At 37.7% G+C, this 27404-nt stretch overlaps 1 protein-coding gene across 2 annotated transcripts in view; it reads right to left on the bottom strand.

Annotated features, from left to right (window-relative positions):
• The window catches only part of COL14A1 (collagen type XIV alpha 1 chain), a 217171-nt gene that overhangs the window by 178612 nt on the left and 11155 nt on the right, over positions 1-27404 (bottom strand). For both annotated transcript variants that reach the window (XM_055314233.1, XM_055314231.1), the window contains exons 2-5: positions 23145-23270; positions 16145-16261; positions 5861-6004; positions 1550-1639 (exon numbers count right to left, since the gene is read on the bottom strand). In XM_055314233.1, the coding sequence (XP_055170208.1) occupies positions 1550-1639; positions 5861-6004; positions 16145-16261; positions 23145-23232 (439 nt within the window). In that variant the 5' untranslated portion in view covers positions 23233-23270. The remainder of the gene's footprint in view (positions 1-1549; positions 1640-5860; positions 6005-16144; positions 16262-23144; positions 23271-27404) is intronic.

Below are 27404 nucleotides of genomic sequence, written 5' to 3'. Positions count from 1 at the left end.
CTGAGCCACACAGGCACCCCTCCACTTTTAGAAGTATGTTTTTCCAGCAGGTTTGCAATAGTGAAAACTATAAAGTAACTAAATGCTCATCAGTATGGGAAATAGTTACTATATTATCTGGCCCTTAAAAGGAATGAGGTAGATTAATATTGACAGCTAACATTATTTACTGATAGGCAGTATTATAAGTATTTGACATTTGTCAACGCAGTTAATCTCTAAGAAGCCTATGAAATAAATTCTAGATGAAGAAACAAAGACATAAAAATTAGAATAACCAGCATAAATCACCCAGGCTTAAGGCAAAGGCAGCATAAATCACCCAAGCTTAAGGCAAAGCTTTGAATTCAGGCAGGTAAATGGCATGTTGATGCAATTTATCTCTAGGCTATCCTCCCTCCTGTATGCAGTAACATAGAAAGTTCTCAAAATGAAGAAAAAAAAAAGCAGAGAACAACAAATACAATATGGCAGACTGTGCATATATGTCTGTATATCCACAGAAAAGTCATATGTCAAAGCATGAAAATAATCACTGGGGCAGGTTGTTGGGTGACAATATTTTTAGCAATTCATATTTTGCATTCTTCATAAACCATTTAGTTGTTTTTGCATTCAGTGAATATTAACTTAGACTCCTGTTAGGTAGTAGAAATTACTAGATACTGAGGAGTCAGTAAGGAGCAGAAACAGACACAATCTTATTCTCTTGGATCATACAGTCTAGTGGAAAAAGCAAACATTCCAATCATAAGTAAATGTAAAATTATAACTACAGCAAATGCTGTGAAGGAAAATTAGTTGTTGTATGAGGGCCTGGAAAGAAAGAAAGGAGTCAGGAAGGTTTTAAAGAAAGTGATGACTGAAATGAGCTTTGCAGGAAAAAGAGGCGGTATTTACGTAGAGCAGTGATGGGGGAGAGTGTCTCATGTAGACAGTGCAGCAGAGAGAAACCAGATCTTTAAAGGATCTGAATGAGCCAGCGGGGCTAGACAGCAGTGAGCTGTTTGGTGAGGAAGGAGAGGAAGATACAGGTAGGTAGGCAGGGCATGGAGGGCCAGTTAAAAATTCTAGCCTCTGTCCTAAAAGCAGTGCAAAGCTCTTGAATGAGCTTTAAGGTGTGTGCGGAGGGAGCATAAGGTCAGATTTGTTTTGAAAAGATTCCTCAAACTTCTTGGTAGAAAATAAATGGAGAGTGTGCTAACTAATCCTGTATGCCAGAAAAGAAACTTAGCTGAGTATTGGCAATAGATGTGGAAAGAAATGAACAGATCCTGCCAGTATTTTAATAGAAAATAAATCCACGAGAACCTGGTAAGGTACTGAAGACAGAGAGGAAGGGAGAGAAAAGTACTGGCAGTTACTAGATGTGAGGAAGGGAGGAGTGGCATAGGGCTGAGGGAGACTTCTGTATCAGATCTGCACTCTTCTGATGGGGCCAATGGCCAGGTGTGTGTATATCGCTTGTGTTAATTGGAACAACTCAACCCCCAAAATAAGGAAATCCCCCAACAAAACAAAACAAAACAAAACAAGACAAAAAACTGACCTTCTTCTGGTGGAGACGGTTTGTGCCCATTTCCTTTATCCACAACCTTGACTCTGGGTTTTGGTTCCTTTCTTTTTTCCAAATCATTAACTGGAAGAAAAGTAGAAACACAGCAGCATGTCGTATTAAAGACTAAAAGAAAATATTCCATAGCTAAAACTCTTGCAAGTATTGAGAGTATTAAGTAGAAATTAGCTCCATGATAGGATTACATTCCCAAAGATTAGAAGTGCTATTTTGTTTCAACCCTGCCACGAGAAGGTGTGGAAGACACTTAAGAAATTATTTTGGTTGAGTACTCACTACAGGCAGATGTATTAAATAAATCCAACCTGTCATAATTGTTATAAAATCAGCATGATTACCTCCATTTCATGCATGAGAGAAGGAAAGACCAGGAGGCTAACTAATTAAAACATATTTCATAAAACCAGGAAGTATTGGCCCAGGATTCAAGACATATCTTCTGGTCTCTGAACAAGGCCTATGTTCTAGAAAGATCTTGGCCATGAAGATACTCATTTGGAGTTGGTTGGTCTATCTGCAACTAGAGAGTGGAAAACCCAAAATAATTTCCTTTCAAACTTAAAAAAAAAAAAAACTTCCCTACTAAGTAGTAGTAGAATTTCTTTGTCAGTGCCAGTATGAAATATTCAGGAGCCCAGAATTAATATATCCATACCAATCTACTCTCTCATACCTTCACTTCCCACTGCTTAAAACTCCACAGAAGTTTCCTGCTATTGCTTGGCACCCTACCCTGTTTTGAGCCAGTTCAGACCACTACCAGTGGCAATGGTTTTTGCACAAATAAAACATCCATGAAAAGGAAGGAGTGATCCTATAGTGAGATATTTCATTTAATTGTTGCCTTCACTTCATGGAAATCAGCAGATTTATTACAGGGTGAGCTAAGAAGGGGAAGGAAGGATTTCCTCTGAACCATCCTTCTTGCCTTCTCTAGGGCATTATTTCATTAACCCTGTCTTATCATCCCTCCCTCCTCCTCTTCATTGACTGGTTTCCTTCCTTTTGCTGAAAGGGTTTGAGATTTGCCAGCTGCCAAGGTCATGTTTGCTCTAGCTCTATTATTTATTTCCTTAGAAACCTTCCTTGGCTTTGTGGTACCTAGAGGTTATATTCCAAGATTAAAAAATAATAAGAAGAAGATGCCTTGATCCTACTATTCCCACTGACCCTCTAACTTTCTAAATCCATTTTTTTCAGACCTCACTCTCTGACTTCTTTATAAGCGTTCACCACTTTGGAACACCTCCTTCTTTAAATTCTTTGTCAGTTTTTACAGAGGCATTATCCTGGATTTTCTTGTATTCCTCTGACTCTTCCTTTATATTATCATTTTTTTGGATCCTTTTTCTGCTTCCATTCCTGAAACATGATCATATAGTAAGTTTGCCCTACATCTCTGTACACCCGCCTATAATTTTATGACCCCACAATTTTAATGTGCACCCTCCTGTGGATAATTTCCAAATCTATATCTTCAACCCCACCCACCCATAGGCCATGGCCTCAAATTGCTTACATTCAGTAAAAGAAATCTGCAATTTTAATATGAGAACAACTGTGCTGAGTGGCGATAGAAGCAGAAATAGATCTGGCAAAGAATAATTCCAGAGGAGGAAACTCAGGGACACTTCATAGGGAACGTGATATTTGAGCCAGACTTTGAGAGATGGGCACAATTTTACAGGCAGAGATTAGCAAAATATCATTCCAAAGAGGAAAATGATAGCCAAAAAGAAAATTTGCCAAAATAGGGCCATAAACCATTCTGCTATATAAATATATAAAAAGTCACTTTCAACTGCGTTTTATATATAAGTTGCAACACATATGTCACACCACGCTGCTCTCTTCCTCATGCAGGAGGCAAATTAAATTGGGAAACAGACTGTCATAAGCAAAGTGGCCTTAATCATGACAACAGCAACCATGTCCCTACTATGTGTTGAAGTGAGTTAATTCCATGCAGTAATAGGCATATATCATTACCCCCATTTGCAGATGAAAAAACTTGAGGCCATGCTTGATTTGCTTGGCCAAATGCATACACTACATCAGACATGCCTTTCTATCTTTAAAATCCAACAGCATTGTCTCATGCTTCTCTGTGTATCAGAAGATGGACTCATGAGGATTTAAAATCTCTACACTAATTATAAACCTAGATGCACAGCATTTGTTTGATTCATCATTTTCCTGGACCTAACCATGGAAGTTTTCCAGGGAGTGGAGACCAGACTCCATCTCACAAGGAGCAAAATGAAAAAGAAAACCATCCAAAGTTATTTTAATTTTTATTTGGGAACAACGAATCCTTGACAATAATAATGATGTAGCTAAGAAATATATATGCTTACATATAAGTTAATCAACTACCACTTAGACTGTCTTAATAAGATGATTTCAGCAGAGCTAAGCAAGCTGAAAACAACTGCATTTCCTTTGAAGTGCTTTGAGTAAATAGCTATTGGAAAAGCTTTCTAAGGTTACCTGTTCCTTATGCTGCTCAGCCAATGGACTCTCTGGAATCATAAACTGCAATACCCTCAATCTAAAGTAAAATGTCTCCTTGTCCGTCCACTGTTTCTCATAAACTTTAAGAAGAGTTATTTCGCTTACTCATTTCGGAATGTCAGAGGCCAGAAACTGAAGCACAGTGCCAATAAAAGGCAGACAGAGGCTGATTTATATTGGAAATAACATAAAACCCTTTTCCAGAGCTTCCAGACAATGTGAATCTCAAAAGAAGAACATGTTTAAAACATCTGCATGTCCTACTGACAGGTGGATTCACCAAATGTCTTTGTTCGGAAGTTTCAAGCGGTAGCTGGTGAACAAAGTTAGGTTTTTTTAATTTCAAAATCCCAAAATATGGGTCATAAAACATTATTTAGAAGAGGAAGGGGGAAAAAAGGAGAGAGGGGCAGAAAATCCAGCTAAAACACTGTTGCACACGCAGTTCTAGATTCGTGGATGAATCTCACAGCCTCCCAGATTTGTGGATTAAGCTAATGGCAGGAATTGAAAAGCTATTGTGATTTGCAATGAAGTCCAGAATTTGCTTCAAAACTAGGGCAGAGTGGGGGGGGGGAGGATAAAAGATGTAACAAGATGGGCTGTGAATGGGTAATTATTGAAGTGACTGATGGATACTTTGGGGTTTTTTTATACTACCCTGCTGATTTTTTTAAATAAGTTTAAAATTACGCTTTAATAAGGTGGAATGTTTAAAGAGTCTGTAGTAACAATGAAGTAACACAGAAAGTTAACCAGGACAGGCCTCATCTGTTTGCATTCACAATACACAAAACTTTGCCATCCACATATGAATGGCCACTCTCAGGAAAAGGGAATTGCTGTGGTCTCTTCTTAGAATAAAAGGTCCACAGGGGCAGGGATTTGTCATGTTCCCAGGGTCGAAAATAAGGCCTGACACTTAGTAGTCATGCAATATGTATTTGTTAAACGTGGGGGAAGAAAAGAACAGATAAATGAACGAATTCGTTCATAAATGAACAAATATCTATCTCCCCAAAAGCAAAAAAAATCACAGCCTGTAAAAACAATTTTTACACTCAATATAAGGGGAGGCTTTCTAATGACAGGGATTAAGCTACCTCAGAGTTTTCTCCCCTGCTTAGAATATCTCTGCATGCCTTGCCCTGCCCTGTCTTCCCAACTTACTATTTGATAATTGGCTCAAATATGAAGCCATCCCCCATCCATTCTCATCCTAGCCCATTATTGGGACAGACAGAACATCTCCCTTCACAGAGCCCTGAATTTAACTCTCTCATTTACCATGTTCACAAAGCTGTTTGTCATGGGACCCAGCACATAACAGGAAAACAGTAAAAGTCAACTGATTCACTATTAGAAAGAGTTGACTTCCTTTATAGATTGTTTATGTAGAGGCTAGACTGGCACTTGCTGGGGATACCATAGATCAGGTGCAGGCATCATCCACTGAGTCATTCGGTGAGTGTTCACTGAGCACCTACTATGTACCAGGTCGACGAGATGTCTGCATAAGGTTCAGAGGACAGTGTGAGCGAGAGCATTTAAGAAGTAAAATTTAGAGGATTTAAGTAGGCATTCAGTGAAATGGGTTAAGGGAGGGGCAGAGGTGTATTAGTGCTAGAAGGAAGATTTCACTAAATATCCTTCAAGAACTCTTCAAATCTAAGTAATCCAATTTTAACCTGTTACAATATTTACCACAGACTCCAACTCAGAGCTGGAACAGAGTCCCCTGCTAACACTTTAAGAACTGTAAATACGTACTTCTGAATTGACCTTGGGCTGGCTTGCTTTCTTTGTCTTTATTGTATGCAATAATTTGAACCGTGTAATTCTGGTCTGGCATAAGACCTTGAATAATTGCTTTAGTTGCAGTGTTCTGGAGAGTCAACTGATTGGTTTTTCCACCTATAATAAAACAGAAAGGTAAGTCAGTACTAACAGGCCAATCGCATATATTACGAAAATATATTAGCAAACAAGATTTTCAAGGTAAAAACATTAAAATATATATATAAGGGTGCCTATGTACACAGAACTTACTTTTAACATATTGTTCTTTCTCATTCTTAGTTGTACTCTTTGCATTAGGTAACTAAAACAGTTGTCCAAATTAGATAAAATGCATTTACAAAAATCTTTCATCATAATGCAATTATTGCTTTTATACACAGGAAAAGCCATAGTACAGGATTAGAGGACAGTAAGCCCTCAACATCAGATACAGTCTTGAAGGAAAGAACTCCACTTAAAAGTGAAGGGAAAGATATGAACAGACTGAATGTCATTACCTACCCTGGAATTTTTGCTGTGGTCTCTCTAAACTGAGTCAAAGCATCCCTGAAGCATTAGCAATTTAATTATCTTAAATCTGAGCATAACTGGCTCAGGATGTTGATGGAACCAATCATTGCCCGGCTACTTAAAAGTTAGCTTGGTTCGTGAAAGTATTTCAAACCTCCATTATCTCTCCACCAAATTAGACTGACATCTAAGGCTTTCCTGGAAAAACTGTTGCTAAAATACTCAACTTTTATGCAAAATTCCAAATATGCCTATCATTTCTAATTTCTGGCAGCAGTTACTGAGTCTGAGAAGGGAGAAGTTTAAAACTTCCACCCCGCTAGCACTAACAGCAAAGAGGATCTGAAATTTGCTGAATGAATTAAACGTAACACAGATTACAATATATTTTAATCATAGTCTCATAAAATTAATGATGTTATGTCTGAAATTTGATGCTGCTATCATCCACGCAGCCTGCTACTAGAAGGCAGAACTGAGCCTTTCTCTTGCCAAAACCCATTCCTTTAAACTCATTTATGTGCAAGATGTTACACCTGTTTTCACAAACTTCTACTATTTAGGGCAGCCCTGGTGGCGCAGCGGTTTAGCGCCGCCTGCAGCCCGGGGCGTGATTCTGGAGACCTGAGATCGAGTCCCACGTCGGGCTCCCTGCATGGAGCCTGCTTCTCTCTCTGCCTCTCTCTGTCTCTCTCGTTCTCTCTGTGTGTCTCTATGAATGGATAAATAAAATCTTAAAAAAAAAAAAGACCTGTATTTAAAAAAAATGCTTCTTCTATTTAAAACTCATCTACTACAAAGTGCACCAAATAAATCTTTCTTAATGTGTGTTTCACTAAAAAAAAAAGTATTCTTAGAATACTCTGTATTAGAATCCCTCTCTGAGAGGCATAGGTATATTACTAAAGGTGTTGATAATTCTACAATAAAAAAAGCTTTAAACTCTTTAAAATAGGACTTCTTAAATTTCTTTGACCATTAACCCATTTGGTGGTATAACAGCTATTAGGATCTTGCAGATTGCCATGGAACACACTTTGGGAAAGCCTGGTATAAACTATACTTAGAACAAGTCTTGCAGTGCTAAAATGTCTACATCTTGTGTCTAGCTACATTGATAACTCTTTTTATTTACTCTATTTATTTTATGCTTGATCGAGTAGATACCAGAGTGTCAATACTGTCTTATTGGCTTGGGTCACTGCATAAAGACATGGGGTCGCTGGACAAAATATAGCCAGTATTCATGAAGAAATAATTTGCTTTCACTCTCAATTTTTATTTTTTGTCTCTGGAGGTGTTTAAGTAAGAGCTGGAGGTACGCTTTGTGGGTGTGCGATGTCAGAGGGGATTGAAGGATCTGGCTGAGATTTGGTTTGGAGGTTACACAAGTTACTTCCAAGGCTCCCTGCTTCCTTAATGATACCTACGTGGGGTATTCAATAGTTTAGAATTATCAGCAATTAATCAGGGAAAATTAAAATGCCAGTTGCCTGGAGGAAAAAGAATAAACTTTCAGGATCAGACATGGGGAATTCTCAGAGGTACCACAAATGGAAACTTGTTTTTTGACCTTTAAGCTCATAATGATGTTCACGAATCTCTTTTTTTTTTCTCACAAGATTTATTTAAATTCAAGTTAGTAGAGGGAAGTACTTGTTACAGGAGAATTTAGTGATTCGTCACTTATGTTTAACACCAGTGCTCATCACAAGTGCCCTCCCTTAATGCCCATCATCCAGTTACCCCATCCCCCCACCCACTTTCCCCTTCATTGACCCTCAGTTTGTTCCCTATAGTTAAGAGTCTCTTATGATTTGCGTCCCTCTCTGTTTTTATCTTACTTTTTCCTCTCTTCCCCTATGTTCATCTGGTTTCTTAAATTCCACATGAGTGAAATCTTACAATATTTGTCTTCCTCTAACTTATTTTGCTTAGCATAATATACTCTAGTTCCGTCCACATTGCTGCAAATGCCAAGATTTCATTCTTTTTTTTTTAAGATTTATTTTATTTTTTTTTTTATTCATGAGAGACATAGAGAGAGGCAGAGACATAGGCAGACGGAGATGCAGACTCCCTGCAGAACTCAATCCTAGGACCCTGGGATCAGATTTAATTCTTTTTGATGGCTGACCAATATTCTATATTATATATAATATAATATAATATAATATAATATAATATAATATAATATAATATAATATAATATAATAAATATATATGCCACATCTTCCTTACACATCCATCAGTTGTTGGACATGTGGGCTCTTTTTCCACCTGTTGATAGTGCTGCTATAAATACCGGGGTGCATGTGCCCCTTCAAATCAGTATTTTTGTAGCTTTTGAATAAATATCTAGTATTGCAATTGGTGAGTCATAGCATATTCCTATTTTTAATTTTCTGAGGAACTTCCATACTGTTTTCCAGAATGGCTACACAGTTTGCATTCCCACCAAGAGTGTAAGACAGTTCCCCTTTCTTTGCATCTTCTCCAACATTTGTTGTTTCCTGTCTTGTTAATTTTAGCCATTCTAACTGGTATAAAGTGGTATCTCACTGTGGTTTTGATTTGTCTTTTCCTGTTGACAAGTGATGTCGAGCATTTTTTCACGTGTCTGTTGGCCATTGGTATGTCTTCGCTGGAGAAATGTCTGTTCATGTTTTCTGCAATTTCGTAACTCAATTATTTGTTTTTTGGCTGTTCAGTTTGATACATTCTTTTTTTTTTTTTGTAGGCAATCTAAGAATCAGCCCTTGGCTAGTGTTTTGGAGTTGTTGTTGTTGTTTTTTTTTTAAAGATTTTATTTATTTATTCATGAGAGACACAGAGATAGAGTGAGGCAGAGACTAAGGCAGAGGGAGAAGCAGGCTCCATGCAGGGAGCCCAATGTGGGACTCGATCCTGGGTCTCTGGAATCACGCCCTGAGCTGAAGGCAGATGCCCAACCGCTGAGCCACTCAGGTGTCCCAGTTTGATACATTCTTTATAAATTTTAGATACTAGCTCTTTATCTGATTTGTCATTTGCAAATATCTTCTTCCATTCCTTAGGTCGCTTTTTAGTTTTGTTTCCTTTGCTGTACATAAGTTTTATCTTAATGAAGTCCCAATAGTTCATTTTTGCTTTTGTTTCCCTCACTTATGGAGATATGTCTAGCAAGAAGTTGCTGCAGCTGAGGTCAAAGAGGTTGCTGCCTGTGTTCTCCTCTAGGATTTGATGGTTTCCCATCTCACATTTAGGTCTTTCATCCATTTTGAATTTATTTTTTGTGCATGGTATAAGAAATTGGCCTAGTTTCATTATTTTGCATGTCACTGTGCAGTTTTCCCAACATCATTTGTTGAAGAGACTGTCCTTTTTCCATTGGATATTCTTTCCTGCTTTGTTGAAGCTTAGTTAACCACAGAGTTATGGGTCCATTTCTGGGTTTTCTACTTGGCTCCATTGATCTATGTGTCTGTTTTTGTGCCAATGCCATGCTGTCTTGATGATCACAGCTTTGTATTACAGCTTGAAATATGGCATTGCAATGCCTTGAGCTTTGGTTTTCTTTTTCAACATTAGTTTGGCTATTCAGAGTCTTTTCTGGTTCTATACAAATATTAGCATTGTTTATTCTAACTCTGCGAAAAATGCTGGTGTTATTTTGATAAATGTGAAGGCTGTTTTTGGGTAGTATTGACATTTTAACAATATTTGTTCTTCCAATCCATAAGCAAGGAATGATTTTCCGTTTCTTTGTGTCTTCTTCAATTTCTTTCATAAATATTCTAGTTTTCAGTACAGACATTTTACCTCTTTGGTTAAGTTTATTCCTAGGTATCTTATGGTTTTTGGTGCAGTTGTGAATGGGATCAATTCCTTGATTTCTCTTTCTGCTTCTTCATTATTGGTGTATAGAAATGCAACAGATTTCTGTACATTGATTTTGTAGCCTATGACTTTGCTGAATTCATGTATCACTTTTAGCAATTTTTTGGTGGAAACTTGGGTTTTTTTACATAGAGAATTATGTGGTCTATGAAGAGTGAAAGTTTGACTTATGCCTTGGCAATTTGGATGCCTTTTATTTCTTTTTGTTGTCTGATTGTTGAGGCTAGGACTTCTTTTTTTTTGTTTTTAGATTTTTGTTATGATTTTATTTATTTATTCATAGAGACACAGGGGTGGGGCAGAGATACAGGCAGAGAGAGAAGCAGGCTCCACGCAGAGAGAGGCTAGGACTTCTAATACTATGCTGAGTAACAGTGGTGAGAGAGACATCCTTGGTGCATTCCTGACCTTCCAGGAAAAGCTCTCAGTTTTCCCCCACTGAGGATGATATTACTGTGGGTCTTTCATATATGGCCTTTATGATATTGAGGAATGTTCCTTCTATCCCTACTTTCTTGAGGGCTTTTATCAAGAAAGGATGCTGTGGGCAGCCCCAGTGGCGCAGTGGTTTAACGCTGCCTGCAGCCCAGGGCATGATCCTGGAGACCTGGGATCGAGTCCCATGTCGGGCTCCCTGCATGGAGCCCACTTGTGTCTCTGCCTCTCTCTCTCTCTCTCTCTCTCTCTCTCTCTCTGTGTGTGTGTGTGTGTGTGTCTCTATGAATAAATAAATAAAATCTTTTTAAAAAATAAAAGTACAAAAAAAAAAGAAAGGATGCTGTAATTTGTCAAATCCTTTTGTTCTGCATCCATTGAGAGGATCATGTGGTTCTCATCCTTTTATTAATGTGGTGAATCACACTGGTTGATCTGCAGATATCAGTCCAGGAATAAATCCCACTTGATCATGATAAATAATTATTTTAATGTACCATTGGATTTGATTAGCTGGTATCTTGTTGAGAATTTTTGCATACATGTTCATCAGGAAAACTTGTCTGTAATTCTCCTTTTTAGTGGGTCCTTCATCTGGTTTTGGAATCAAGGTAATGCTGGTTTTATAGAATGAGTTTGGAAGTTTTCCTTCCAATTCTGTTTTCTGGAACAGTTTCAGAAGAACAGATATTACTTCTTCTTTAAATGCTTGGGAGAATTCCCCTGGGAAGTCATTTGGTCCTGGACTCATTTGTTGGGAGATTTTTAATTACTGATTCAATTTCTTTTTTTAAAGACTTTTATTGATTTATTTGACAGAGGGAAAGAGAGAGCACAAACAGGGAGAGGAGTGGAGGGAGGGGGAGAAGCTCAGCAGGGAGCCTAATATGGGGCTCAATCCCAGGACCCTGGGATCATGACCTGAGCCGAAGGCAGACTCTTAACCAACTGAGCCACCCAGGTGCCCCTGATTACTTATTCAATTTCTTCGCTGGTCATGGGTCTGTTGAAATTTTCTATTTCTTCCTGTTTCAGTTTTGGTAGTTTTTGTTTCTAGGAATTTATCCATTTCTTCCAGATTGCCCAATTTCTTGGCATATAATTGCTCATAATATTCTTTTATAATTGTATTTCTGTGGTGCTGTTTGTGATCTCTCTTCTTTCATTCATGATTTTATTTATTTGGGTCCTTTTTCTTTTCTTTTTGATAAGCCTGGCTAGGAGCTTATCAATGTTATTAATTTCAAAGATCCAGCTCCTTGTTTTATCTGTTCTATTGGGGTTTTTACATTTCTAAATCATTTATTTCTGCTCTAATCTTTATTATTCTCTTTTTCTGCTGGTTTTAGGCTTCATTTGCTATTCTTTTTCCAGCTTCTTTAAGTGTACGGTTAGGTTGTGTATTTGAGACTTTTTTTTCTTCTTGAGGAAGGCCTGTATTGCTATATACTTCCCTCTTCTGACTGCCTTTGCTGCATCCCAAAGGTTTTAGACTATCATGTTTTCATTTTCTTTTGCTGCCATGTATTTTTTTATTTCTTCTTTAATTTCTTGATTAATCCATTCATTCTGTAGTAGGATGTTCTCTAAATTCCATTTGTGTAGTCTTTCCAAATTTTTTCTTACGGTTGACTTCAAGTTTAATAGCATTGTGGTCTGACAATATGCATGGTATGATCTTCATCTTTTTATACTGGTTGAGGCCCTATTTGTGACCCAGTATATGATCTATTCTGAAGAATGGTCCATGTGCCTTGAAAAGAATGTGCATTCTGCTGCTTTAGGATGAAATGTTCCGAATATATCTGTGAAGTCCATCTAGTCCAGTGTGTCATTCAAAGCCATTGTTTCCTTGTTGATCTTCTGCTTAGGTGATCTTTCCATTGCTGTGAATGTGGTGTTAAAGTCCTCTACTATTATTGTATAATTATCAATGAATTTCTTTAAGTTTGTTATTAATTAATCTATATATTTGGCTGCTCCCAAGTTGGGGGCATAAAAATTTGCAATTGTTAGATCTTCTCGTTGTATAGACCCCTTTATTATGACATAATGTCCTTCTTCATCTCTTATTGCAGTCTTTGGTTTAAAATCTAGTTTGTCTGATATAAGGATGGCTATGCCAGCTTTTTTTGATGTCCATTAGCATGATGAATGGTTCTCTACCCCCTCACTTTCAATCTTTGGATCTATGAGTCTCTAAACAGTATATCAATGGGTTTAGGTTTTTTATCCATTATGATACCCTATGTCTTTTGATTGGAGCATGTAGTCCATTCACATTCATAGTAATTATTGATAGATACAAATTTAGTGCCATAGTATTACCTGTAAAATTGCTGTTCCTATAGATTATCTCTGTTCTTTTCTACTCTTTGTTGCTTTTGGTTTCTCTTTTCCATTCAAAGGGTCCCTTTTAATATTTCTTGCAAAGCTGGTTTGGTGCTCATGAACTCCTTTAGTTTTTCTTTATCTTGGAAACTCTCTATCTCTCCCTCTATTCTGAATTACAGCCTTGCTGGATATAGTATTCTTGCTGCATTTATTCCCATTCAGCACACTGATTATGTTATGTCACTACCTTCTGGCCTTCCAGGTTTCTGTGGACAGGTGTGCTGCTAACCTTAAGTCTACCCTTGTAGGTTAAGGATCTTTTGTCCCACATTGTTTTCAGAACTCTCTCTTTATCTTTGTATTTTGCAATTTTCACTATGATATGTCTTGGTGCTGATCTATTTTTGTTAATTTTGAGGGAAGTTATCTGTCCCTGTTGGACCTAAATGCCTGTTTTCTTCCCCAGATTAAGGAAATTCTGAGCTATAATTTGTTCAAATAAGCCTTCTGGCTCTTTTTCCTGCTCTTCTTCTTCTGGGACTCCTAGGATACAGATATTGCTGTGCTTTATGGAATCACTGAGTTCCCTAGTCTATATCCTTGATCTAATAGTTTAATTTCTTCTTTCCAGTTTGATTATTTTCCATAATTTTATCTTCTATATACCTAGTCATTCCTCTGCTTCTTTCATCCTCATTGTGATTATATCCAGTCAGTTTTGCATCTCAGTTACAGTATTTTTTATTTCAGCCTGACTAGCTTTTAGGTCTTTTATCTCCATAGCAGGGCTTTTCTCCTGTTTCTATGATTCTTTCAAGCTCAGATAGTATTTTTGTGACTGTCATTCTAAATTCTTGTTTAGATATATTCCTTTTATCTCTTTTGAGTGGATCCCTGACTGTGATTTCTTCTTTATCTTTCTTTTGGGAAGAATTCCTCCTTCTTGTCATTTTGCCTAGGTTTCTGTCTAAAGAAAAAACTGTAAGCCTGATTCCAAAGAAAAAGAAAAAAGGAAGGAAAAAAAAGAAGGCTGATTCAAAAAATGAGAAAAGGAAACAAAAAACAAACAAACAAATGAACAAATACCATAAGCCTGATTCTAAAGACAAATTTAAAAAGTAAAATAAAAAATGGAAAGCCTTGTCCTATTCCCACCAGAAATGAAGCTGATACTTTGCAGCACCCTATGATCAGTAGACTTGGGACATGCGGGGGGCCTGTGTTGATCTTCTGGGGGAGAGGCCCGCTGTGCAGGCTCACAGATATACCCTAGTAAGGGTACAGGGGGGTTGGGTTTGGTGTAAGCAGCTCCAGTTTCCACTGGGGATGCTGACCCTGCTGGTGGGCAGGGGTGGATGGTGGTATCACTCCCCTCCCTCCTGTCCCAGGGAAGAGGAACTAGCACCCAACACCGTTCAGGAAGCCCTCACAGAAAAGCAAACAATCTCCCCTCCCTCCTCCCATGTCCCAGGCTTCTATTAGATCTCTGCCCCCAACCTGTCTGTCTCCAGGCTGTCAGCACACCTGGCACCACAGTTCTCCTGTGTTTTATCTCTGGTGCAGGGCTGGCATTAAAAACTCCCAATCTGGCAAGGTGTGGACCCACTCCCTCCCCTGGAGGGGAGCCTCGAAGCGCTGTGCCCAGCACAATTCTGTCCCAGAAAAGCAATTGGAAGGCCGAGCAGGTGCCTGGAGTCAATGATGCAGCACAGGGAAAAGCTTCCACCTTGCTATTCCCCCTCCGCATGGGCCTCTGTCCCCTTCTATTGAACTCAGTGGTGCCTGGTGGATTTCTTTTTTTTTTTTTTTGTCCTTGGAGATGCAATATACCATCTTCAAATATACTCCAGGAAGGGGCAGGTTCTCTCCTCGTGCAATCCAGGCGATCCCCATACCATTTAGTCCTCACAAACAGTGCTTCTCAAATTTAACGTGCATAGGAGTCATCTGGGGATCTTTGTAAAGATCAGACGGTGATACAGCAGGTGGGAGGTGCTGACCAATATTCTGCATTTGCTCTTAGCTGATGCCTATGGTACTGATTTCAAGACCACATTTTGAGTTCCATGCTTACAGCAAGTCCATGAGATGGGAACTAGTGCTATTTCTGCATTTTACATGAGAACGCAGAGAACTGGGATGCCTGGATGGCTCAGCGCTTTAGCACTTGCCTTTGTCCCAGGGTGTGATCCTGAAGTCCTGGGATGGAGTCCCACTTTGGGCTCCCTACAGGGAGCCTGATTCTCTCTGCCTATGTCTCTGCCTCTCTCTCTCTCCCTCTGTGTCCTCTCATGAATAAATAAATAAAATCTTTAAAGAAAGAAAGAAAGAAAGAAAGAAAGAAAGAAAGAAAGAAAGAAAGAAAGAAAGAAAAACTCAGAGAACTGAGAGGATAATAAGTTGCCCAAAGGACATTTCTTATACACCACAGAACCAGGTGTGGAACTCAAGCATTCCATCATGTTGACCTGCTCTTTGCCGCCATGCCTCCTGTGTAACAACAGCAATCCCTCTTTATACTCTGTGTTGTTTTAGTTGATTCTATTTGTATAACAAAAACATACAATAGAAGAAAGAAAAAACTTCAAGCAAAATTTAATGTTAAAAATTTTGCATAACTACTTCATCTTCATGATCAATAAATCTAACTTTTGCTTTTCCTGATTTAATTGATCACTTATTTTCACAATGTCTATTTAGCTTACATCATTTTAATGTATAACAGCTGAATAATATACTATCAAGTTAATTAATCATAATTTACACAGCTAGCCACAAGCGTTGGCCTTCCAGATGTACTGTATTCTTTTTTAAGTGTCAACAGACCAAAATATTCATACTATGTTGAAACAGAGGTAGTGAACAGAGGTAATAGTCAATAGCCTGGAAATTTCTCCCAAGGAGAATTATGGGGAGCCTAATAGTGACTCTTTAGACTTTAGGAATATTATTGCCTTGATTAGATTTCAAGTTCAAATATTAAATTAAAAAAAAACTTTCAAATGATTTTAAAGCAACACTCAGTACTTCACATGTTTAGTTACCAACGTGTAAGAAGTTGCCAAAGCTCTAGAAAACACAATCAACTGTTTTTACCTGAAGCTGGAGTCACAAGAAGTTTGTATCCACCAAATTTTCCCCTTGGAGGCTTCCATGAAATCTGTATACTGTCATGAGATAATACATTATATCTTAACCGTGCGGGTGGAGCCACTGCAAAAGAAAAAACAGTAATTGTTTACATGTTGGAACACTGGAGCTGCCATTAGTTAAACTGAAGTCAACATAATGAAATCAAAACATATGACTTCATCAGCCTCAAGATATGCTCTTTCTATAACCCCATTAATGAATTGATCAGTTCGCACAATGATACAAACCAAAGAGCATCTGTTTCTTACTCAAGAGATAAGCATTTATCAAATGGTACTGACCTTATGACAAAGACCAATGATTGAGGGTTAAAATTTAATACTCTAGTTTAAATTGAAGCCAATTTTGTAAAATGCATTCATTATGTTACAAGGATGATTTTTTTTTCAACTTGGAACATGTGAGCTTTTAAAATCTATTCCACTGGGACCTGTTTTATGCCTTCAGGGTTTTCACGTTAGTAATCCAGTATTTTTTACGATAAGGTCATTTAAGAAGGTTGTCATGGACATATTATAGTAATAAGATCTTTATTTATAAACATTTGAGAGATTATAAAAGACCAAAATAAAAAGAACCAAATAAAAGATAATTATATTTTACACACTTTGATCCATTCTTGAGGTGTAGTTGATTTATATCTTTCAGAAAGAAACACAGCATATGGTCATGAACCATGCCAGTACATTTAATCCTTTCTGATAGTTCATAAAATGGATAGGTCTCTATTACTTTTGTGTATGTCATTCAAACTTCAAAACATGTTTTTGGAACTCTACATCAGTGTTCCAGAATTTCAAAAGAAATATTTTAATAAGATTTTAATTACATAGTACCAAAATTAGTTTGTCAAAAAGAAAAGCTTTCATGTAACAGAAGATTTAACACCACCCACTTTTATGCCCTGCCTTTCTCACTTTAGGAAACAGAAAGAATGGGTGGGGGTGGGGGAAACAAACATTCTCCTTAATAGGCATGTGGCACAATATGAGGTTTGGACATTAATTTGACTCCAGTTATGTCACTTATTAGATAAGAATCTTGAGTGATTGTTTCTTCCAAAGCTCTATTTTTAGAAAAGGTGACAGCAATGCATTCCGCACAAGATAGATGGCAAATGTACAATAGGATAATGGGTATAACGCAATGTAATATGTGGTCAATAAATGTTTCCTCCTCCTGCCCTCACTTCATTAAAGGGGTGAACTCAAAAGTTCATTTAATTCTCACAAAAATACACTGATATCTGAATTTTATATATAAGAGAACCAAAGAGAAGCTAGAGACTTGCCCAAGTTCACATACTGGTGAGTGACAATCCCTGACCCCAGTGAAATGCTCTGTTTCTTTGGCAGAAGAGCCATCTCAAGAAGGCACCCTTCACTGAGCTAGATGAATAAGTGACTTACTCTACAAACTACCCACTCATCCAAAATCAATAAGCAATGAAATAGACAATCTTAAGAGTAGGTATTCTCCTTCTACTGCCCTATACTACTTCTAGTAGAAAATGCTAGCCATGCAAAGCAAAAACATTAACTTCCCATTCTCAATTTGAATGGAAGAAAGAATTTACATTTCTCTCGTTTATGGGAAAATATGGATTTATCATAACTATTTTGAAATTCAAGAGGAAGGTGGCCAAACCTAACATTTGGATGAACCGAAGAACTATTACTATTTTGCTTAATCTGGAACTTGGCGAGAATAATCTATGCATAGGTAGGCTCCTATTAATTATGGAAGAAGATGTAAAATAAGAATTAAAGCATTTTAAATATATTCAGTTCCTCGGCCAAATCTTGCCAGTGGGCTTGTAGACATCATTGGCCACACTTATTCACAATAAGTAAATAAAAATCTGGGTTAGACACAAAGTTCACATTTCCTTTATATTTTTTGCCTTTAGGGGGGAAAGACTGAACAGAAAAAAAATCTTGTTAAGAAAGAAGGAGGCATGAGATCATAGTTTCAAACTTCAAAGTTGGTTATTTTCTCTGTATGGAAGACACTGGGACTTGAGCCAGAGCGAGATAGCAAAGATTGACAGAAACACTGTAAATGCAATGTAGAAATAATTGTTCTTATCTCATGAAACAAAAAGTTGGGTATATTCATTGCCAGACCCATTAGTTATCTTTTTACAAGCACAAAGGAGGTGGCTTCTATACGTACACTTAACTTCCAATAATAATTATAAATGCTGACATGAATTTGACTCAGAATTTAATTCTGATATTATCAGTTAAAATTCTAAGCTTTTTAAGAAGACAAAAAACAAGTGTAAAGTTTGCTTTCTAGTACACAGCAAGAACCCAGGGCAAGCCAACCAACTCATTCCTTGCATGGTGAAGCCAGGCTTCCTGTGTGGGATTGAGCCAAATACAACATTTGTGAATATATGTATTACATCCTGAAGGAGAATTGAGGAGAAAAAATGAGAAGGATCCATTCCTTATTTTCCTCTCTACTACAGGGTTTGGCTTGTTACTGAATGTATAGAGCTTTTTTTTTTTTTTTTTTTGAGAATGTTTATTTTTTTATTTTTATTTTTTTTAACAAATTTATTTTTCATTGGTGTTCAATTTACCAACATACAGAATAACACCCAGTGCTCATCCCGTCAAGTGCCCCCCTCCGTGCCCATCACCCGTTCACCCCCACCCCCCACCCCCCTCCCCTTCCACCAGCCCTAGTTTGTTTCCCAGAGTTAGGAGTTCTGTCTCCCTTTCTGATATCCCAGGGGAGCTATTTTTGTTTTGTTGTGCTGTGGGTGTTTTTTCTTTTTGAGAGGGAAGTTTTTTTAAACCCCCAAATTTCACTACAATTGTTCTCATAGAAATCAAATCTATAGTCAGAAAAATGAATGTTTATCTTATTTATTGGCGCCTCACTGTTATCAACAGGCATTTGGGAAGTTATATTTCATAATGTGACTATTAAGGGTTAACTTTCCATCCTTCTTTCCTTCCCTTCCTTCCTTCTCTCCCTTTCTTTCTTTTTTCCTTTCTTTCACTTCAACTCAACAACTGAAATCTTGTTGTTTTGATATGTGACAACCTATGCAAAGAGTCCTTTTTTTTCTTTTTCTTTTTTTTTTTTTAGAGAGCCTGTGCATGTGTTTTGGAGGGGGGGAGGGAGAGGTAGAGGAAAAAGGGGGAGAGGGAGAGAATCCTAAGCAGGCTCAAAGCCCAGCACAGAGCTGAGGCTGGGCTCCATCTCACCACCCTGAGATCATGACCTAAGCTGAAGTCAAGAGTCAGATGCTCCACTGACTGAGCCACCCAGGTACCCTCAAAGATTTATTTTTAATAAAATATTTTCATTAATTTCCTGAAACACTACTTTTTTTATTTAAAGATTTTTTTAAAATTTATGATAGACATAGAGAGAGAGAGAGAGGCAGAGACACAGGCAGAGGGAGAAGCAGACCCCATGCCAGGAGCCTGACGTGGGACTCGATCCTGGGACTCCAGGATCGTGCCCCCGGCCAAAGGCAGGTGCCAAACCGCTAAGCCACCCAGGGATCCCCCTGAAACACTACTTTTTATCAGGAATACTGAAATGAAGATCTGTTCTTCACTACCCATGATCACCTCCTGTCTGCTTTTTCTAGGGCCATGCTGTCTTCTTCCCCAGAACAATATTCCCTCTGCATTGCATGGAGCAACAGCTGTGCTATCAATCAGCCATATTCTCCTGGGTGAGAAAATGACTCAAACCAGGTCCAGCAGACTCTCCCAAGAATCTGAAACTTGTATCCAGCAATGGAAGGAAGGAAGGAAAACAGCCCATCATTTCACTGAAATGACATGCCCTAAAAAAGTCGGTCACTATTTCCTAGAAATTTTATCGGGGTGTTCCTAGAGTTTTATCCTTTTTTTTTAAAAAGATTTTATTTATTCATGAGAGACACCGAGAGAGAGAGAGAGAGAGAGAGAGAGAGACAGAGACAGAGACAGAGACAGAAGCAGGCTCCATGCAGGGAGCCCAACCTGGGACTTGATCCTGGGTCTCCAGGATCACACCCTGGACTGAAGGCAGGCGCTAAGCGACTGAGCCACCCAGGGATCCCTCTTATCCTTTTCAAACTTAATTACTTAACTTCAACTTTAATGATATGAGCTACTGGGAGATCCCTGGGTGGCGCAGCGGTTTAGTGCCTGCCTTTGGCCCAGGGCGCGATCCTGGAGACCCGGGATCGAGTCCCACATCGGGCTCCCGGTGCATGGAGCCTGCTTCTCCCTCTGCCTGTGTCTCTGCCTCTCTCTCTCTCTCTCTGTGTGACTATCATAAATAAATAAAAATTAAAAAAAAAGTTTAAAAAAAAAATATGAGCTACTTCGTTACCTCCCAGCAATTTTTTTTCTTCCAGTGTCCAGAAAAAGTTTTTTATTTTAAGATTTTATTTATTTATTCATGAGAGAGAGAGAGAGAGAGAGAGAGAGAGAGGCAGAGACAGAAGCAGGCTCCATACAGGGAGCCCAACATGGGACTCGATCCCAGGTCTCCAGGATCTCACCCTGGGCTGAAGGCGGCGCTAAACTGCTGAGCCACCAGGGCTGCCCAAAGTTTTTTTTATTTGCAACCAAAACCCTCTGACTGATCTAGATGGAGTAGTATGGGCAGTGAGAATGTGTTCTCTTTCAAAACGTAGTTTTAGGTACAGTATCAATAGAACAACGTCTTATATTTATTAAGTAAATGACCTTTAAGCAGCAGAGTATTTGGCTTATTTTTCCAAGTGATCTAAAAACACCCAAACAAACAACAAAAACCTTGGCTTTTTATCTCGGTCATTTTTCAATTAAATGCACTGCCCAGGGGCGCCTGGGCAGCTCAGTTGGTTAAGTGTTGACTCCTAATTTCAGCTCAGGTCAGGATCTCAGGGTCCTGGGACTGAGCCCTGGGTTGGGCTCCGAGCTCACCAGGGAATCTGCTTGAGGATTTCTTTCCCTCTCCCTCTGCCCCTCCTCTTGCTCTCACTTTCTCTGGGTCTCTCAAATAAATAAATAAACCCTTTTTAAAAATGTACTTCCCAATGTTCTATAAATAGGAGAACTTAAAATTTTAGAGAAATTTACTGTGGGATATACTGGGGGGGGGTCTTTTTATCTTGCTTAGAACCTACTATGTTACGTTTCATGACCTATTATAAAGATGCTGAAAATAGCAGTAAAGAAAATATTCTCAACTGTCCAAACATGTTTGACTACTACTAACAACAAAAAATATGTATTAATTTCTTAACACAGGGATCTTTACAAAGTTAAATCTAGCCCTGATTCAAAGTCTTCAATTTTATATGTTTGAGGTTTTTAATGACAGTTACTTTATCTTCAGTGGTTTCTGCTTGTAACCATCCAAAATAAACATTGCTGGAAACAAGTACTGATTTACTATGAAATACTGAGAAAATATTAGTCCCACCATTCTGTGATGCAATACACACTTTTTTTTTCTTACAGCCAACACAATATGTTTTCTGTGTTCCAGTTCATTTAACAACTTGTCTTAAAAAAAAAAAGATGCTGGAATAATCTAGCTATAAACAGCTATTTTGAGCCAATGCAGGTTCACATTCTCTGCCAGGAAGACCATTCCTGAATTACGTTAGACTAAGGTGGCAACTCTGAGGGGCTTTGTGACTTTCCTGCCCTTTGTTCCAAAGGACTTGTGTCTCATATCCCACAGCATAGATGGCAGATTATCTGGGATTTCTAGGATCACTGCTGAAAGCGTTCTTGTATTAATACAAACAGGAGAAGAAGAATTTGTCTGTCTGTTTCCTATGTGCTGCATTAAGCAGTTGGAAATAGGGCTTTAACACTATTTGAACATGCAAAGGGTCAAGTTCCATGCTTTTCCAAACAAGCATGCCTCACTTTAAGGAAGCAGGGTGTGGTGGTTCTCAACATTTGACTTTTCTATAACCATAAATTCCAAACATTGGACATTTAACACTCCTAAAATAACGTTCCTTATCACATTAGGATTTCCTTGCTAAGCTGATGAATGACTATTTCAGCACTAACATTTCTGTTTTTGCAAGATTAGCACGTTTACCTAGTAATGGAGTTTTGCTCACTTATACATGTTGTGCACTTCAGAGGTTAGCACACTTTATCTGCAAAAGCCCAGATAATAAATATTTCAGGCTTTGCACCCTACAGTCTCTATCACAACTACTGGACTTCGCAATGTGAAGCAGCCACAGACATATGTAAATAAATATCTGCATTCCAATAAAACTTTAATGACAAAACCAAGCAGTGGGTCGGATGTGGCCCATGAGAGGTAGTTTACGGGCTCTTAACATACTTAAAAAAAATGAGTAGAAATTGAGAATAAAATTGCAGACCCAAGTAATACAAATAATAGATTTTAAAAACTAAGTTCAAATAAAACAAAGCTAAAATCTTTGGAAATGCTTAAAATGGCATATCATCAGCCTCTGTCAGGCTTTTAGTGACCTTTATGCTATGTGCTAGTTTCTAAAGAAAGGAATAGAATAATAAAGACTAAGTAGGAAGAAGTAGCTATACTTTGTAGGCCTTCTATTTAAGAGACAAGGCATGACTAGGGTAGATATCTACACCCATTATAGCTTCTCATTAATGGAACCGATTTTGGAGCATGTGAATTTGACTTTTACAAATTAAATCTGCACAGTCTTTCCAGAAGCATGTGAAGAACAAGCTGTTTAACAAACCACCACAAAATTACTATGCTTAGTCACTGGTGAGGGCTTAACCCTCATCAAAGTTGTGGCACATTTCTACAAGGTAGACAGTAAAACTGAGTAAAAGCCAACAAAAACCCTGCCTAGAAACACAGAAGAAGCCTTGAAATACTATAAGAGTAAATAAAGTAAAAAATAATAAATAGAACCAATGCATCTAGAGTCCCAGACCCTAATGATTATCTTAAAGTTTTGCATTACCTTGACCCTGGACAATGGTACAAAAATAAGCAATTGCCAGAAGAGCTGGAAACAGCCAGTATTGCATGTTGCACTGAAAAATCTTCATTTTATCCTCTGCTTTTCATATGGGATGCAGCAGCAGTCCTGAAAATAAAGAGCACAGAAATATTTTGAGAAGCCTGAAAATAGAGTATATGTAGTCATCTAGGACAGGCAAACAAGCCAACACGGATTCATAATGTGAGGAAGTAATTCATTCCCCAGAGTACCATATATTACACTCTAAAATTTAAACTGATAAAAGAAAAATTTTTGAGAAGATGTGGCAAATGTAGAGAATCATCTGAAATATTTAAGAAGCTCAGATAGTCCCCCGTGACTCTTTGTAAGGCATACATTGCACAGTGAATTTTCCAAATGGATAAATTCCAAAAATTTACCTGAAATGACCATTATAACCAGACAATCACAATTTCCTTGACAGTAATGTGCTCCTCCATATTTTTCACATAAAGTTAAAAGCCCTACTGTTGCCTTCTATTGCCTACAAAGAAAAGATGATATATGGGACCTTTCCTCTGGTAATCAAAAAGAAGTTGAAAAAACTACTTGGTGCTAATATGAAATCACTTTCTGCTTTTATTACATTGGGCTGAAAAAAACAATGATCCTTTCATCTTTTCTCATAACTTTTTTCTCTCCTGTATGAATCTAAAAACAAGTCGAAGGTTTTCTTTTTCACGATGAGATAAATGAAAGAAAACCTCTAAGAAAAAGGGAGAAAGATAAAAAGGGGAAGAAGGTAGGAAAGGAAGAACAGGGAGGGAGGAAAAAAGGAAGCAGAGAGAGAGAAGCAGCAAAGGTGCCTGATATTAATTTACGAAGCCAGTCTACAAACTGTTGAGCACAACTCTACTACAAGCCATTATAGAGGAAAAAACTCTATAGTCCTACCTACAGACTGTAAAAAGATGTCTCAAAATTTTCCTTCTATCCAGGGCATTTTTTTCATCCATTTGTTCAGTCATTTATTCATTTATTCTCTAATACTGTTTCACAAAGGATCTGAGGCGAATTTCAGATAGCAAATAGCAAATAATGTTTTTAGAGTGTCTGCTGCGATATTTGGGACATATTTAATTATACAATTTATTGGCACAGAGTTGTGATCTCTCAAAATCTATCTTTCTTGGTTATAGCTCCATGATAGTATCAAAGTGGTGTGTTTCTGACTTTTCCTCTCCCTCCAGAATGGAGAATCTATATATTTGTCTACTTTGTAATTTCTTTGAGAAGTTTTTCTTAACTTGTCAATATTATGTTTTTTCTAAATTTATTTCTGCACTTATCATTAGGAATTGCTTCTTTTTGCTTTTCTGCTTTTATTGTTTTATTTGCTCTTTGTTGTTCTTTGGGGGGTTTTGTTGAATTTTTAGGTAATGTAATATTATTCTTAATTTGAGGCCATTAATTTTCCTCTGAATATGCTTTGGCCGCATCATAAGGCTTTAATTTATTTTTTAACTGAAGGGTAATCTCAGTGAATGTATCAGAGTGTGAGTCTATGAACTCTCAAAGTAATAGGACTCATGCACTTACACCTCTGAGATTCTGGTGTTATTTCAGAGTAATACAGTGTACCCAGAGGAATAAATAATTGTACTACTTTCAAGCAATCATTCAAAAACAAATTTTTTGGCAAGTACTTTTTTATAATACCTAATGGCAGTCTCATGTGCAACTCCTTTGTGTTCCCAATAAAAGAGATCTATACTTCCATTTTACTGTATATGATTAATCATATAAATCTGTACTGTATTTATATGATCTAATAATCATATAAATAATCAAGTTAAGATCCCATAATAAAAATTAAAGAATGTACTCAATTTTATCTAGAGATCCCAAAAATATCTTTCCTTACCAGCCTACCATAGTTTCAAAATGCTATTTACAAAAGAATATTTCCTTAGATTGGAGCGCCTGAGTGGTTCAATCGGTTAAACATCTGCCTTCAGCTCAGATCATGATCCCAAGGTCCTGGGATCTAGCCCAGCATCAGACTCCCTGCAGGGAGTCTCTTCTCTCTCTGCCTTTGCCACTCCCTCTGCTCTGCTCTCTCTCTCTCAAATAAATAAATAAAATCTTTAAAAAAATGTTTTTTTAAAAAAGGATATTTCCTGGAATTATGACATTCACATACTGGCAGCTCCTTAGAATTCCTAATGGAATAGACAATACATTAACTGCCTATCCTAAAAGAATAAGCAACACATTCAGGGACTAACATATGTATTTTATTTTATACATATTTAGCATTTTAGCTTAGGTTGATTCACTACAGATTAGTAAACCAACCTTTTGTCACAACACAGAGGAAAAGGGACAAATGGTGAATAAATTTTGATGAATCAAAGGAGGAAAGACCCTGGGGCATATGTAGAATCCTCACTCTTCAGAGGCAAAAGGAACACGATTTGGTGGATTATCCAAAGGGATGTGAGTTGCACTTATATAGACAGAGGCACAAATACAGAGGAATTGAAAAGATATGGGAGTGGGTTTCAGCCCTACTGCAGCCAAGACATCAACAACTCTGTCAGTCACCCAGATAGCTGCCACTATACCCCCCCAAAACACCCCGTCCAGTAGAACCACTCTCTCAACTCAAATAAAACATTCTCAGATTTTGTACCCCAACACTATAAAGACTAGGTTTCAACCAGAACAAGGCAAAGAAAAAAGAGCAGTAAAGAAATAGGCCACATCTGTGTTCCTGGCATACACTTTAGGATCAGGGACTTTCATCAGACACCATATGATAGTATTTTAACGTAGGACCTTTTACAAGCCATAATCCAAAAGCCTTTCTCTGTCCTCTTTAAGACACTACAGTTCCTGGGCAGCCGGGGTGGCCCAGCGGTTTAGCGCCTCCTTCAGCCCAGGGCATGATCCTGGAGACCCTGGATCGAGTCCAACGACCAGCTCCCTGCGTGGAGCCTGCTTCTCCCTCTGCCTGTGTCTCTGCCTCTCTCTCTCACTCTCTCTCTGTTTCTCATGAATAAATAAATAAAATCTTAAAAAAAAGAAAAAGCCCAAGATTCATTATAAAAAAAAAAAAGGACACTACAGTTCCTGTGTCCAGGTGTTTTGAAGCAATAATTAACAGGCCACATTGGAAATTACTCTGCATGGCACAAAATTTAATTGTAATTAATTAACTAATTCTACCCTACTCCTGGTAATCTGTTTTTAAAAAAGATTATTTATATGGAAAAATTGTAGCCATAGCTTATCTTTAAATCTTCCTTTTTGTTGTTTACTTTAAATTAGGATGAGTAATACCATATTTAGAGAAGTGGAATTTTAGTTTTCCCAAGGTTTTTTGCCAAGTCTCAAATTTTTGGACAGTAAAACAGGGGCAAGAAAAATCCCAATTCCTATTAAAGTGCCATGAGATACTTTAACATTTACCAAAATGTCAAAGCCTAATTTGTTGAAACTTTGCCCAAAAAGCCTGCCCAAGACAAATAACTCTGCCTTGATTTTTTTGTTGTTGTTTTTTAAAAACATGTTTAAAAACGGCTATAAATTTCTAAGTTCAGAAGGTATAAACTAAATTTTCAGAAAGCTGATAATGTCTATTACAGGTTTTCTCAAAACACTGTCACAATTTTGTAGCCAGTAATTGAAAACTATCCCCATTAGGACTAATTTGCCTTTCTTCTACTTCATATGTTTGTTTTACTTAATGTCATTTGTATAGTTGAGTTTAATAAGGAGCAAAGTCCCTGAGTATAGTCAGTTTTATCAAAATTCCTTAAAACATTTATTCTAAAGTTTTTGTAAACCACTCATACACACATACACAGACACTTGCACAGACTTACACATATACATACATTCAAATCTTGGAAAACGTTCTATTCAGTGAGTGCTAACTTACAAAAAAAGTGAACTTAAAATTGCTGCTAGCCATCTGGCATATGGTCTTTAGAGAGCCTGTTATTTGTAGTATTAGATACCAAAACTTTCTACTTGGAACTAAGGAAAACACAAAACTTTATACTATATAATCCCTGCCCTCAGTGATCTATTTTATTGAAAAAGAAAGATCACAAGCAAACACATTGCAAAGCTACATAAGTACAAAATAGAACAAAGGCCACGAAGTGGTGGTATATATATAGAAAACTGGGAGTTAGGACCAAAATCTGCCAATATATTGTTCAGGGTCCTTAGTTTACTGGTTTAACCACTCTGACTTGGTTTCTTTAT

Source organism: Nyctereutes procyonoides, unplaced genomic scaffold (assembly GCF_905146905.1).
Source record: "Nyctereutes procyonoides isolate TBG_1078 unplaced genomic scaffold, NYPRO_anot_genome, whole genome shotgun sequence".
Taxonomy (NCBI): Eukaryota; Metazoa; Chordata; class Mammalia; order Carnivora; family Canidae; genus Nyctereutes; species Nyctereutes procyonoides.
The sequence above is the reverse complement of the archived record's forward strand: the minus strand, read 5'-3'. Positions and strand labels throughout refer to the sequence as shown.